Here is a 12,595-nt window from a genome sequence, read left to right on the forward strand (position 1 = left end):
CAGAATAACAATACACTATTTTGAGGGGTTCAGTGAAATTTTTTCGGTCTCTATTTATGAGAGTTTCTCTTAGAATTAATTGTTTATGGCCCATTCTCCAATTTCGAGAGATTTCTTTTGTCAATGCGATTTTTACCTCTATTTATTTTTCTCACATTTTATCACTCAATATAATTATTTTATTGAATTTTTTTTAAATATAATATAGTATAATTAAAATTCTAAATTCAATTAATGCTTACCCAAAATTAAATATTTTGTACTGACACATAAAGTAATGCGTCGAAACCAAAATATTCTACGATTATGCAAAATATAATAGTTTTTAAGTATAAAAATACATTTTAGGTATCAAAATTCGAACATGATAAAGTTCAGGGTTAATTTAACATTACCAACCGACTTTAAAGGCTAAATTGATACCAAAAATTGATTTGAGCTAAATTGACCATCCATGCCAACTTTAAGACCAATTTCAACGTTTATTCATTTAAATTTGACCCTTATCCCAAATAATATACTTTCAAAAATGGAGGAAGGAGCAACTACTAACCATAAGTAGACATATCCATGGGCAGGATTGGGCCGGACCTATCGGGTTTTTATGTAAAAATACTCAATCCAAGCCCAGTTCAACCCACTATTAATTTAGGCGGGTTCGGTCGGGTTGGGCACAGGCTTAAAAATCAAACTACAAGCCCAACCCATATAAACTCACGCACATATATATAATTATTAATTATAAAAAATAAATATTATACTTAAAAATAAATATTTAATATAAATCTATAAATTTATTAATTAATATTAATAGACGTGGCGGGTTGAGCCAACATGTATTATTTTTATTAATCCTAAACACGCCCGAAAAATAGACGTACTTTAGCGGACCTAGACCCAACTGGATCTAAGATTAATTTTCATTATCCAAATCTGGCCCAAAAATAGGCCAACACTTGTACAGGTCTAATCATAAGTGGTCTAGGAAGAAGAAACGTGAAACAATAGGGGCGAATATATAAATAGGAAAAACTAGGTTTGGTGGAATAAAAACCCTGATTTGGAAACACTCCTTTTGCTAGTTCTTCTTCGCCTAAACTCGCAAGGAGGAAGAAGAGTCAGCCGCCGTACACACCGCCGCCTATCGTTAACATCGACCTCTACATTCTGCTCGATTGAAGGTTTTTCCTCACCCGCAGTACACACCGCCGCCTATCGTTAACATCGACCTCTACATTCTGTTCGATTGAAGGTTTTTCCTCACCCGCAGTACACACCGCCGCCTATCGTTAACATCGACTTCTACATTCTTCTCGATTGAAGGTTTTTCCTCATGGGCGTGGAATTGGAATCCCAAGACATGGAGGATGTGAATTTCACTGATTATGACTTGGTTCACCATGTAAGGGATGCTCTCGTCTCCGCTGGTTCGGTAAGTATATTCTGTATCTTCTGTTGCTTATCTTGATTTAACACTTTCGTATGTTAGGTTTTGTTTTCGCTGGGGGAGTTTTGCCACTCAGCTATAGGACCTAGTGCTAGAGCCGAATCCAATTTACATTAGGAAGAGCTCAGTGTTCTGAGCAGTGCAATCGTCTTCCTTGTGATTCTTTTTAGTTTTCACACACTTCCTATGTATATGTGTCCGTGTTCAGTAGTACTTTAAACTATTGAACTCGTGTGGAGAACTTCTGTTGGGGTTTGCTCCCAAGGATATATTTGCATTGGCTGATTGCAATGTTCAGTTGTAAATGCCTAGAATTTAATCCAAGTAATATTGTCCTTTCTAGCCATTTCAAATATGCGACAAGTAAGAATTCTACACATTTACTTTATAATTTGCAACAAAGAGTAGTTTGAGGCTGATATTTACAAGTTCAATAAGGGAGATGCACAAGCACATCCATTATTTGGGAGAGATGGTATCATAGATAAGATCATGATTAACACGTCATCCTCTGTTTCATATTATTCTTGTTCGTTTTCTTCCACGCTTATGCTACTTCTATTCTATTGCTTCCGTTTCCTGTCGAGTTCCCACTCTCCTTTTCAATAACTCCTTATCATTATTAACACCAACGCTTCAATTAAACTTGCTTCCAAAAACTATATACCCAATTTACACTATATAGACTTCATTATTCAATGTTCGGAGTGTTCTCATCCTAACCTCATAAAAACGTTCGAAACAAGGATGATCATCAGATTAAAATAAACAGAAATAAACATTTTCTAAGACACGTGAACCAATGAAATGTTCGCCGAATGGTTTTCTGATTGGGGCCCTTCAATCACGCCTAAGATTAAGGAATCACAATACGTCAACCAGTTAAAAACTGTCCTCAGAGGGCAGAGACAAGGGGGCCTGGCCCCCCGGCCACCGGAACCACCCTTATGATGGATGCTTTCAGCCCTCGTCCGTTGGAACTACCCTATTATAGATGGTTTCAACCCACCTATTTTCGACAAATTAAGGTTCAGAGTTGTTAATTAACTAATTGAGGTTGTATTTAATTACAAAATCCTACTTGATTACAAAATCCTACAAAATCGCAAATAATGGGGTTTCCTTTTTTTTTTTCCAGGCCTGGTTTGGAAATTTGTAATTTTTCAACTCATTCCAAGCCTTTTATTGTATGTATTTCAGGTCTTAGATCTGCTTGGATGAAGGTTTGAGAAGGTTAATTAAAGGTAGAGGAGGGGAGATGAGTTAGGGTGAGGCAGAGTTATTAGAGTAACTTTGCTTGCTTAAGTTAAGGTTGTTTGGTTAACCTCCAAATCCCGCCAATTTGGTGGGACTGAAATTGGGGTTATTTTAAGGTTTTCTAACCTTGATTTAACCTTAGAAAAGCTCACCCCTATTAAACTTCTTTCCAAGCAACGGTTAACTAAATAACCTCCCTTTAATTAACCTCATCTAACCCCAAAACCCAAAACAAGCAGACTTATGTCTCAACTCTTATAATTTTTTTTTTCTGTGTTTCAGCTTGAATATTTTCTCAAGCTGTATACATGTTTCTGCAAGCTTTTCTAACTGTTAACTTGGATTTAGTTGTCCCATAAACATGAAAACCTTTCTCAACCTTTTCTAATTTTACTTGGACTTCTTTGTTATAAATGTATTATCTGTTTCTATTAATCTTTTTTTTTTTTTTTTTGTGCTACAACTAATTAAGACATGGTTTTTCTTGGAATCCGACACACCGGGGGTTGTGGTCTGGGTTGACCTATCAAATAAACCAACCTGGCTACTTCAGGTTGAATTCGTCCATTTTCTCGGTTAGTCATGGTGGTGATGGTCAGGATTTTTTTGTACCATGCCATCACCAACATCTGGGAGGTGAACGTTCACTCAATGAATAACCTTGTCTTGGGAAAGTACATTAGCTTTTAAAATCCTAGGCTATGGATCAGATAGTAAAAGGTCTCTCGGGCTGACTGATTGGGATGTTTTAATGTCTCACATTCATATGGGGGGTTGATGAACTGTCAATTTTATGGAATATTGGTAGTCAAAATTGTGCTTAGTTCTAATAGGGTTTTGTTTACATATCACATGATGTCTTGATGAAGTTTAAGATGTATGCACTTCATTTCTCACTTCCTGGCGTTGGGCATTTACTTTGCTTCTGTAATATTTTTGTTGTTATTTTTTATTACCAATCATATTTGAGTGGAGAAAATGTTATTGGGTTGACCCATCCATTTGTTCACTCTTTGACCAGGAAGACTCAACCCCTAAACCAAACCAAACGAAAATGATCTTTCTTTGGTTTGGCAATTCTTGAAGAACAGTTCAGTCCCAGTTCTGAATATAGAGAACCATGACGGTTGGTTTCTTTTTGGATTCTACTCCAACTTTAACCAAACCAACCTATGAACACTCTTAAGAGTCAGAAGGTAGTTTTTTCAGCAAATGGTCTTGAATAGAATTATTGGCCAAGGCTTGCATGGTTTCTGAATTGAATTAGGTATTCTAATTCCTGCATTGTTGTAGCATAGCTTATATGTTGTGTAATCCTGAATTCTTCTGGATAGGGAGAAGGTGGCAGTTATCATGAGCTTGTTGGTGTCATTCATCATCAGCCACGTCGTGGCCCTGATGAGATTGCACTTCTTGTGGTATGTATATTATCTGAGGCTATATCTGCTTTCACAGTAGTTACTATTTGATTTTGGAAATTTTACAATTATTTTTTTGCTCACATGGCAGACTAGTCTAAAGGCACTTGCTGGAGCAGTTTCTTATATAGACAACATTCATCATAACACTCTTCTTGATTCTGTAAGTGCATACTGATTGTTTTTTCTCTGTATTTGCTACAAATATGTCATGGATGGAGCCTTATCTACATATTTGAACTGTATGTCAGATTTTTGGGATGAGCATGTGGAGTTATAGCCCTGACGTGATGGATGCTCTCCTTGAACTGATTATTGCCCTGGTAGGTAGTTTTTTTTAAATGCATGAAGCTGTATTTTCCGAAGCATCAGTAAATTGTTGCTTACTTCTATTGCTTGTCATTCAACAGGCTGTTTCGGATGGAAAATACATTGATTCATGCTTGGACATGCTTGTAAGTAATTTCATGCCGCCAATGTTTCTGGTAGAAACACTAAAGCAGGCACGTGGTCTGGAAAAAAAGGAACAAGTTCTTTCTCGTGTACATACTGCTTTTCACGATATTACTAATTTGGTACCCATGGCGGCCTCAAGATTATCATCAATAGTTGTCGACAGGATGCCAACAACTTTTAAGAAGGATCTTGAGAATGACCGTCTAAAATTTCGAGTGAGTTCAATTTAAATACTGAATGATATGTGTAGACTTATCTCTAAGATTAGATACATAGCATTTCTTGTGGCTATAAAAGTTTATGACTGCATCTACTGATTACAGTCAAAAGTGTCTCGGTTCGTTCTAGGATTGACATTATTTTTTTTGACAAAACACTATAGCAAAGCTTTTTTTTGTTGGTGTCCAATATCTGTGTAGTTTTCTTAATCTTATAGCTTTTTGATCCTACCCTTCTGCAAATTGTCATGTCATGCATGTACTTATCTATTGGTTGTACAATTATGTTTTTCTTATTAATGCCTTTGTAGTTTCTGTCACTGATTAGAAGCTGTTTCTTTATGAGTCCATCTGATGACTTATCTATTGGCTTTTCTATAGACCGAGATATATGTAGAGAATATGTTAAGGTTGGAGAGTGGTGCAATTGGAGAATTTGTAGGAAGCATGATGCTTATGGCAGTGGTTGATATGCTGATAGAATTGGATGTAAGTACAAATACTTCAGCAAATGCTTGTTCTTTTATTGTTATTACTATTAAATAATGTGTGAGAATTTTCTACGTATAGGTGGCTATTGGTTGGGATGACATTTTACGAGATGACTCCTATAAAGGCATCTTTGCAATTGAGCTAGAAAATGCAGATGACCTTGCTGCTGATGATGATGATATTGATTATGACGAGGTATCATCCTTTATTTGCTAAATATGTTTTTTTTTATTCTAAATTACTCTATCAGACAAAACATGGAACTTGCTAACATATTTCATGCTATTATCCGCTGGGGACTAAATGTATTAGTGGATTATTTTATAATTTGTGTCATTCCCAATTTTAACTGAATATTTTCATGTTTTGGAGACTTGATTCTGAAATACAGTGCATGGTTCTTTCTACAGCTTCCAAGATCTTTAAGTTACAAAAATTTGGGTAAAAATATCGTTGCTGATCTATTAGATAGTTTGATGGTGCGAATGTTTGAGCATCTTGAATTATGTGCAAACAATGAGCGTTTGGGTGAGGTACGGAGTAATATTTGTTCAATTTAATTTAGCATCTCTTGTTGCGGTCTTCCGTCATTGAATTTATGTATTTGTTTTAGGTGTTTGAAACTCTTATGGATTCTTTTATGCTAACGATCCTGAACACGTACAAGTCGAAGTTTGCACAGGTAATCATTTGTCTTGTTTATTTAAATTAATTTAAAAACTGAAACATTTTTGCTTTATTAAGACTATTAAGTTCAATGGGATTTTACCTTTTCAAAATTCAAACTACACTTCGAAATTGGGAGTGTCCTTATACTAGTTCAGTGAGAGGACTCATGTGGTGCAATTAAGTTAAAAATAAAAACAGTAAAAATATTGATTATGGGATTTTATCTTAGAATTGGTAAAGTTTAATTTGGCCTCCGTAAGATGCATAATAGGCAATATCTAACTTCATTCTTGTTAAAATGGTTACTGATTCATGCAGTTTGTAATGTTCTATGCCTGTGCGCTGGATCCTGAAAATTGTGGTGTGGAATTTGCCAAAACACTTGCGGATAGGTTTGTTTCTGGGGACAACCCACTTACAAGGTACTATAATTTTTAATAGTAACAATTAAAATTATTTGGTTGCTGGTGTTAATACGATTTTGGGATTGTTACTTTGTATGTTTAGGCATCTCAAATCTTGTAATTATTCTGTAACTATTTTTCTTTGTTTTTTCCTCCCTTATATTCAGGATGAGTGCTGTAGCTTATCTTGCCAGTTATTTGGCTCGTGCAAATTTTCTTTCAGCTGCTTTTGTTGCTAGTATATTGAAAAGGTTATACATCATGTCTCTATCTTTCTATCACTATTCTTGGATCTATGAAGTGCAGTTTTACAAGATCATAGCTATTAGCTAATGTGGAAAGCTGTTCTTCTGTCGTATTTTCAGGCTGGTGGATTGGTGTTCAGAATATTGTAAAATCCACAATGGCTACATTAACCCAAAAGGACATCGACTCTTCTATTCTGGATGTCAGGTAATATTGACTTGTATAATATGTAAGACAAAAATAAAAAATCGTTTGGGGTTGATACTTTGTATGTAACCGACATAATGTGTGGCTTTTATTTAACGGGTCACCAACATATTACAATATAAACAGGATGAAGTGTAATTGTGTGAAGTGTGCAGCAAATCATAAACATAAATAAGTATGTGATGTCCATAGGGTGAGAGAAGTAAAGAGTGAGTGTATGAGTCGTTAAGTCTTTCACTTTATTCGACACAGTATCTCCCAAGTCTCATACCATCCCATTCCATCAAACGGCTTTATTCTTTCCATGTCGTGGTGCATCAGATGATCACATACAAATTTTCTTCATCATCATTCATCAAAAACATCAGCAGAACACAGATTCTCAAACTCGCCATGACACTAACTACTAAATAAATACTAAGCAACTTACTCTTCTCCTTTACTAGGATTGCATATTGTTACTTGTTAGATTTGAATTCTAAGTACTTGGTGGATATGACTTCTTTCTTGACAAATTGCATTTCTAGACTAATTTGGTAATATTTTGAGTTCAACATTTTGAAGGTGATACATATTTTTAATAGTATTATGAATTTGAACCTAATTTTACGATTCGAGTCGATTCATGAGTCACGATTCACAAAATGAGGATTTCGATTCACGAGTCAAATCTCGATTTGACAACTGTCTTTATGGATTTGGAAAATAAAGGTGAACATATAAATGTATCATGTAGCTTTATGACTGCCTTACCTTGAGTCTCTGGCTATTATTCTGGGATCTACATATCTGTGTGGCAGTAATACAGTTATCATCACGGTGATATGATTTGATAGTCGCCTTATTAATTTCCTATTTACCCTGTCGTGGCTGAAGGGTTGATTGAGAAATTATAGATGTTCTGTAAATGTGTTGTTGTAGTAAAATTTACGCGTATTGTCTTTTGATCAATATGTTTTCCTGGCAAATATGTACTTAGGCTCTGCAGCACGCTGATGCCGAATTTGGATTTGTGATTTATTTTATTGTTGTTTACAATTGTGCTTGTTGAAGTGTATAATCTCAAAACTGTACTTTTGGTGGTTAATTTCTGTATAACAGGCTATAATGTACGTGCTATGCTTCCGTATGAGGACAATTATGGATGTTCCTTTGCTAAAATCTCAGCTTCTCCTCATGCCTATAGAGTCTATCTTGAAGCACGATTTGGGTGCTCTGAAGGTGAGATTTCTGGAATGTCGTGTCGCACTTTTTGAAAGGGATAATCTGATGCAAAAATAACTCTATGGTCGGATCTAACAATTTGGACCATCAAAAAACCGCCGTGGTTGCCACGTCGACAACACCTCACGATATGTCTAATGCATGTCGCCATATGGCAATTTATTTAAAAAAGAAGAGAGAAATGGATCAATTTGGGATACGTGTTAGAATATTCAGAAAATTCATTTTTTCAATTGTCACATATAATCTCAAACTTTTTGAAAGGGCTAGAGAGAGGGGATGTTTTAGTTTCAGACGGGGTTGAACCTTGTTGTCTTTCACAGTTGCACTTTATAATTCAGATACATATATGGTAGTGGATAGGACCGAGTGGAGGGGGAGAATTTGTGTCACTGACACAACTTGATTTCACGGTTTTATATGATGGTTCATGTTAGCCGACCCCGAATCATTTTGGGACTAAGGCTTTGTTGTTGTTGTTGTTGTAACAGGTGTGCCTTCCATCTATAGTAGAAGAGTTTCTCAAACAAGCAAAAGCGGCTCATCTCTTCACCACATCTGAAACTTTCATTTACGAAGATTTGTTAGAATCTGAGTTTTCCCGCAGTTTTGGTGGCCTGGAGAGACTAGACATGTTCTTCCCATTTGACCCATGTTTGCTACAAAAATCTGACAGGTTACATTCTTAGCTTTTGCGTTAACTTCCTGTTATATTGTTGTACATACAATGATTTGATTGATGAATATCCAAAGGTTTATATGAGCTTAGTTTTAAAAGGCTGTCGCCTGAGGCGAGAGGTGACCTTGGCATTCCTTCCAGCGCCTCTTGCACTGTAAGGCGGCCAGCCTGCAAGAGGCGGTCGCCCCTTGCAGGCCAGTCATTTTTCCACTTAAAAATAGAAAAAAGAAGGGAGTAAGTACAAAAATAAACCCATAATTGCGGTATATAAATTAGAAGTATTATCCATACATTTTGTTTTAACTTCAATTGCGGTCTTTAAAGTGAACAGATGAGGATTAAATTGTTTCTCTACTCTTCTTTTCGGGTTAAATGCTGGGTTCAGAATTTTTGCTGTCAAAATTTCAAAAACCTCCACCAAATTTCACCTTAAACCATTGTCTATTTTCTGGTGATTCATTTGTTGAAAATATGATTTTGCATCCATATATCACTTGTTGAGATGGACTACTAATACCGCCACGTTACCACGTAGTATCACGTCAGCAAAAAATCTAAAAAATAAATTTGAATGAACATGTTTACATGACGTGGCATTACGATGTCCATCTCACCAAATCAACAAGTGATATGGATGCCGCATCAGATTCCCTATGAATGAATCCTCGAAAAATGGATGGAATGGTTTTGCAGGATGTTCAATAGAAGTTTGAGGTTTGTATATGCTTTTGCATCCATATCACTTGTTGAGATGGACAACTAATACCGTTATGTTGCCACGTATAATCCCGCCAGCAAAAAATCTGAAAAATAAATTTGAATGAACATGTTTACATGATGTGGCATGTACGATGTCCATCTCACCAAATCAACAAGTGAGATGGATGCCGCATCAGATTCCCTAGGAATGAATCCTCGAAAAATGGATGGAATGGTTTTGCGGGATGTTCAATAGAAGTTTGAGGTTTGTATATGCTTTTGCATCTATATCACTTGTTGAGATGGACAACTAATACCACCATGTTACCACGTAGTATCCCGTCAGCAAAAAATCTAAAAAATGACGTGGCATGTGCGATGTCCATCTCACCAAATCAACAAGTGATATGGATGCTGCATCCTTTCGAAAAATGGATGGAACAACGTAATGTTTAATAGAAGTTGTGGGCGGATTGTACATTTACCCTATTTCTTCTAGATATTATATGTTGTTAATATTTGTTGCTTAATATTTTCTTCGATAAATTCCATCAGGAGTTTCATCCGGCCAAACTACTTGTACTGGAAGAACGTTAAACCTACATATGGCAGCGATGAGGAAGACAGCAGTGACGAAGATATCCCGGAGGATTTCGTGGGCACGAACGGGCAGAATATTATAGGTCAAGGAATGTTGGTGAGTAGTATAGATGAACATCATGTTGATATGGATGAATTTGACTACGCAATGGACAAAATGTCAATTACACCTAAGAAAAGGGGGTTCGGGTTTGGATTCGGACTTGGAACACAAATGCCCTCAAAATTAAGACCATCGACAAGTCCCGAGTCTTTGTAATCTGATTAGATTTCATTTTCATCAAAATTCTCAAATTACTTTTCCGAGATTGTGGTACGATAGATACGATTAGTCAATAGATACAATTGGTGGTAGTTTGATGTAAAATTAATTTCTCTTGATGCTGTGAGGTTTGTATATTGACTGTAAAATAGGAACTTGAGCTGATTTATAAGACATTGTTGCCGTTCTTTGCATTTAAAAAGTTGAATTTAATTTAACCAAAACAAAACATGTAATATAGTTTTTCGTACAATTTAAGATAACGAGCAAGAATGTTACATCAAAAAAAAATAAAGTTTTCTGTCGTTTGAAGTCGGTTTGATGTCAGTTTAATGTAACTGTCATGTTATATGATGTAATATTCTTTTTAATATGGTTGTCACGGTACTATTTCAGTGATTTTTTATATGTTTATTTGAACACATGAAAGCTTCCCCGGTGATGCGATGATTTGAAGTGTGGACATGGATCAAGAATGTCGCAAGGATCTTCTCTCGGATATTATCTTTATTTTTCGTTGTTCTTCTCATCTGCAAGATATGGATCAAGAATGTCACAAGGATCTTCTCCTTCCAAGGGAGCTCCCTTATCCCATACATTTGGAACATCAATAGAAGTTGATGCTGTGCCCCAGGGTGCCACTAGTAAAACTAATGTAGGAATCTCGAATCCTAATACTCAGCGTGAGGGATGAGACAAAGTTGTTTCGAGCACTCTTGAGAGATTTGGAGTGACCATCAACCTTTGTTGACAGGGAAACATAGTCCTAAGAATCACCCTTAATAGTAGGCCTTTCACGCCTTAATCCCAATATACAGGTTATCCGCATTTAATCCAAGTCTCATCGCAATTATTCAGTTAATATATCAAATGGTCAAATTCATATGATCAAGTTTTTCCATTAACCAATCTATTTAATTACTTATGCATTTGTAGCAGAGTAACATTTAAAACCACCAGCCCAAGACTGGTTTATTTCTAAAATGAACTACTCCTCCATAGTCAAGACAGAAACTATTATTATGGAGGAAGAACCCATAGATAAAAACTTAAAACTAAATGAAGGAAAAAGATGAAGACGAAGTTAGGTGAAAAATCAAATGATCAAATTAATAATACTCGTTACAAGCAAAGGCACCTCTATCTATAGGCTTCAACTATTGTTTACAAAGCTAATTAGATATAAAGTACTAACTTAAAATACTATAAAATTGATTTTGAAGAAAAATATAAAAATAAACGTTGTGGTTTGACTGATTTGCAAAGACAGTTCTCATGGCTTAAAAATTTGTAAGCAATGGTCTATACTTTGTGAATTTTATAGTTAAAGGATATATGAATCAATTTTTCGGTTCAACAATTCTTGTGATTTAGTTAATTTTTAAAGCTAGACTTTATATTTTGAATAATTTATAAAATCAGTCTTTTTAATTGCTCTGGATCGCTTCCTTTTGGGGTAAATAGACATAACAATAATTTTCGAAGGAATGATAGAATTTTTAAATTGTAAAAAGCACAGACCCGTATTTGCAAATTTTTAAACAATGAAAACTATCTTTGTAAATCGATCAAATCACAAGGTTTATTTTTGTCAAGTGGATTACATCACTTGCTTAGTGAAGTAAGCTGCTCACATAGTACAACTGCAGCACCACCCAAATGATCCAAAAGGACAAAACAATAAACTAATCCAAAACGGGATTCTTTCTTCTGTAATTGTTGACTGTGTATCACCTCTCAATTTCCCACCACTAATTTCTCTCCAAAACTTCATGATTTAACTACTTTAACCACTAAATAAAAAAAATGAGCGCAGACGGACTGATCTTGGAACAATTTGTAAATCATATAGATTTAGTGAGTAAAACGGTCTAAACAACTTCAATTGCGCCAAGAAAAACATAAAATAGCAAAATAATATAGGTATATTTCACTCGCATTAACACTGCGTTATGTTCAATCTAGATATCAAAAGACAAAGGAATAATGATTTAAATCATATGATATGTGATGATCTTTTTATAACTTGAGTAGTCATAATGCTTTGCTAGAGATGGTTTATAACTCGTAGGATAAAATAAGTTTTTTTTATCATACTACCAACATTATCTGAATCTACAGGGCTGCACATAAATAACGAATTAAGTCTAATGGATATTTTCTAAATTTATTAATCATATTAATGAATCTATTATGATTATCCTGTTCTGAATTTGGATTCAACATAACTATTTATTTTAAATGAATTTGGAATTCAATTAACATAAATATTTAATTGAAATTAATAAAGCAGGAAAATAAATCTGATCCGATTAAA

General features: G+C 35.1%; 1 protein-coding gene across 2 annotated transcripts; it reads left to right on the plus strand.

Annotated features, from left to right (window-relative positions):
* The first annotated feature begins 1,150 nt into the window (after positions 1-1,150).
* On the plus strand, positions 1,151-10,480 carry LOC136208748 (uncharacterized). 2 transcript variants are annotated; one of them, XM_065999898.1, is made up of 16 exons: positions 1,151-1,181; positions 1,324-1,432; positions 4,039-4,122; positions 4,214-4,285; positions 4,374-4,445; positions 4,533-4,793; positions 5,178-5,285; positions 5,367-5,483; positions 5,699-5,821; positions 5,902-5,970; positions 6,276-6,379; positions 6,529-6,612; positions 6,727-6,814; positions 7,916-8,035; positions 8,530-8,714; positions 9,972-10,480. In XM_065999898.1, the coding sequence occupies exons 2-16, from the start codon at positions 1,334-1,336 to the stop codon at positions 10,273-10,275; spliced, it is 1,890 nt and encodes a 629-aa protein (XP_065855970.1). In that variant the 5' UTR covers positions 1,151-1,181; positions 1,324-1,333; the 3' UTR covers positions 10,276-10,480. The 2 variants fall into 2 exon arrangements, with proteins under 2 accessions (XP_065855970.1, XP_065855971.1); XM_065999899.1 differs by lacking the exons at positions 1,151-1,181; positions 1,324-1,432 and adding an exon at positions 3,747-3,900.
* The last annotated feature ends 2,115 nt before the right edge of the window (positions 10,481-12,595 follow it).

This window comes from Euphorbia lathyris, chromosome 10 (assembly GCF_963576675.1).
Source record: "Euphorbia lathyris chromosome 10, ddEupLath1.1, whole genome shotgun sequence".
In the NCBI taxonomy this organism is placed as follows: Eukaryota; Viridiplantae; Streptophyta; class Magnoliopsida; order Malpighiales; family Euphorbiaceae; genus Euphorbia; species Euphorbia lathyris.

What these genes read in the sequence shown, in the direction of transcription:
- LOC136208748 (XM_065999898.1), top strand. Translation starts at nt 1,334, where the DNA reads ATGGGCGTGGAATTGGAATCCCAAGACATGGAGGATGTGAATTTCACT. An exon ending in ATGAGATTGCACTTCTTGTG is followed by an intron (nt 4,123 to 4,213) that starts GTATGTATATTA and finishes CTCACATGGCAG; the next exon opens with ACTAGTCTAAAGGCACTTGC. An exon ending in TTGCTACAAAAATCTGACAG is followed by an intron (nt 8,715 to 9,971) that starts GTTACATTCTTA and finishes AAATTCCATCAG; the next exon opens with GAGTTTCATCCGGCCAAACT.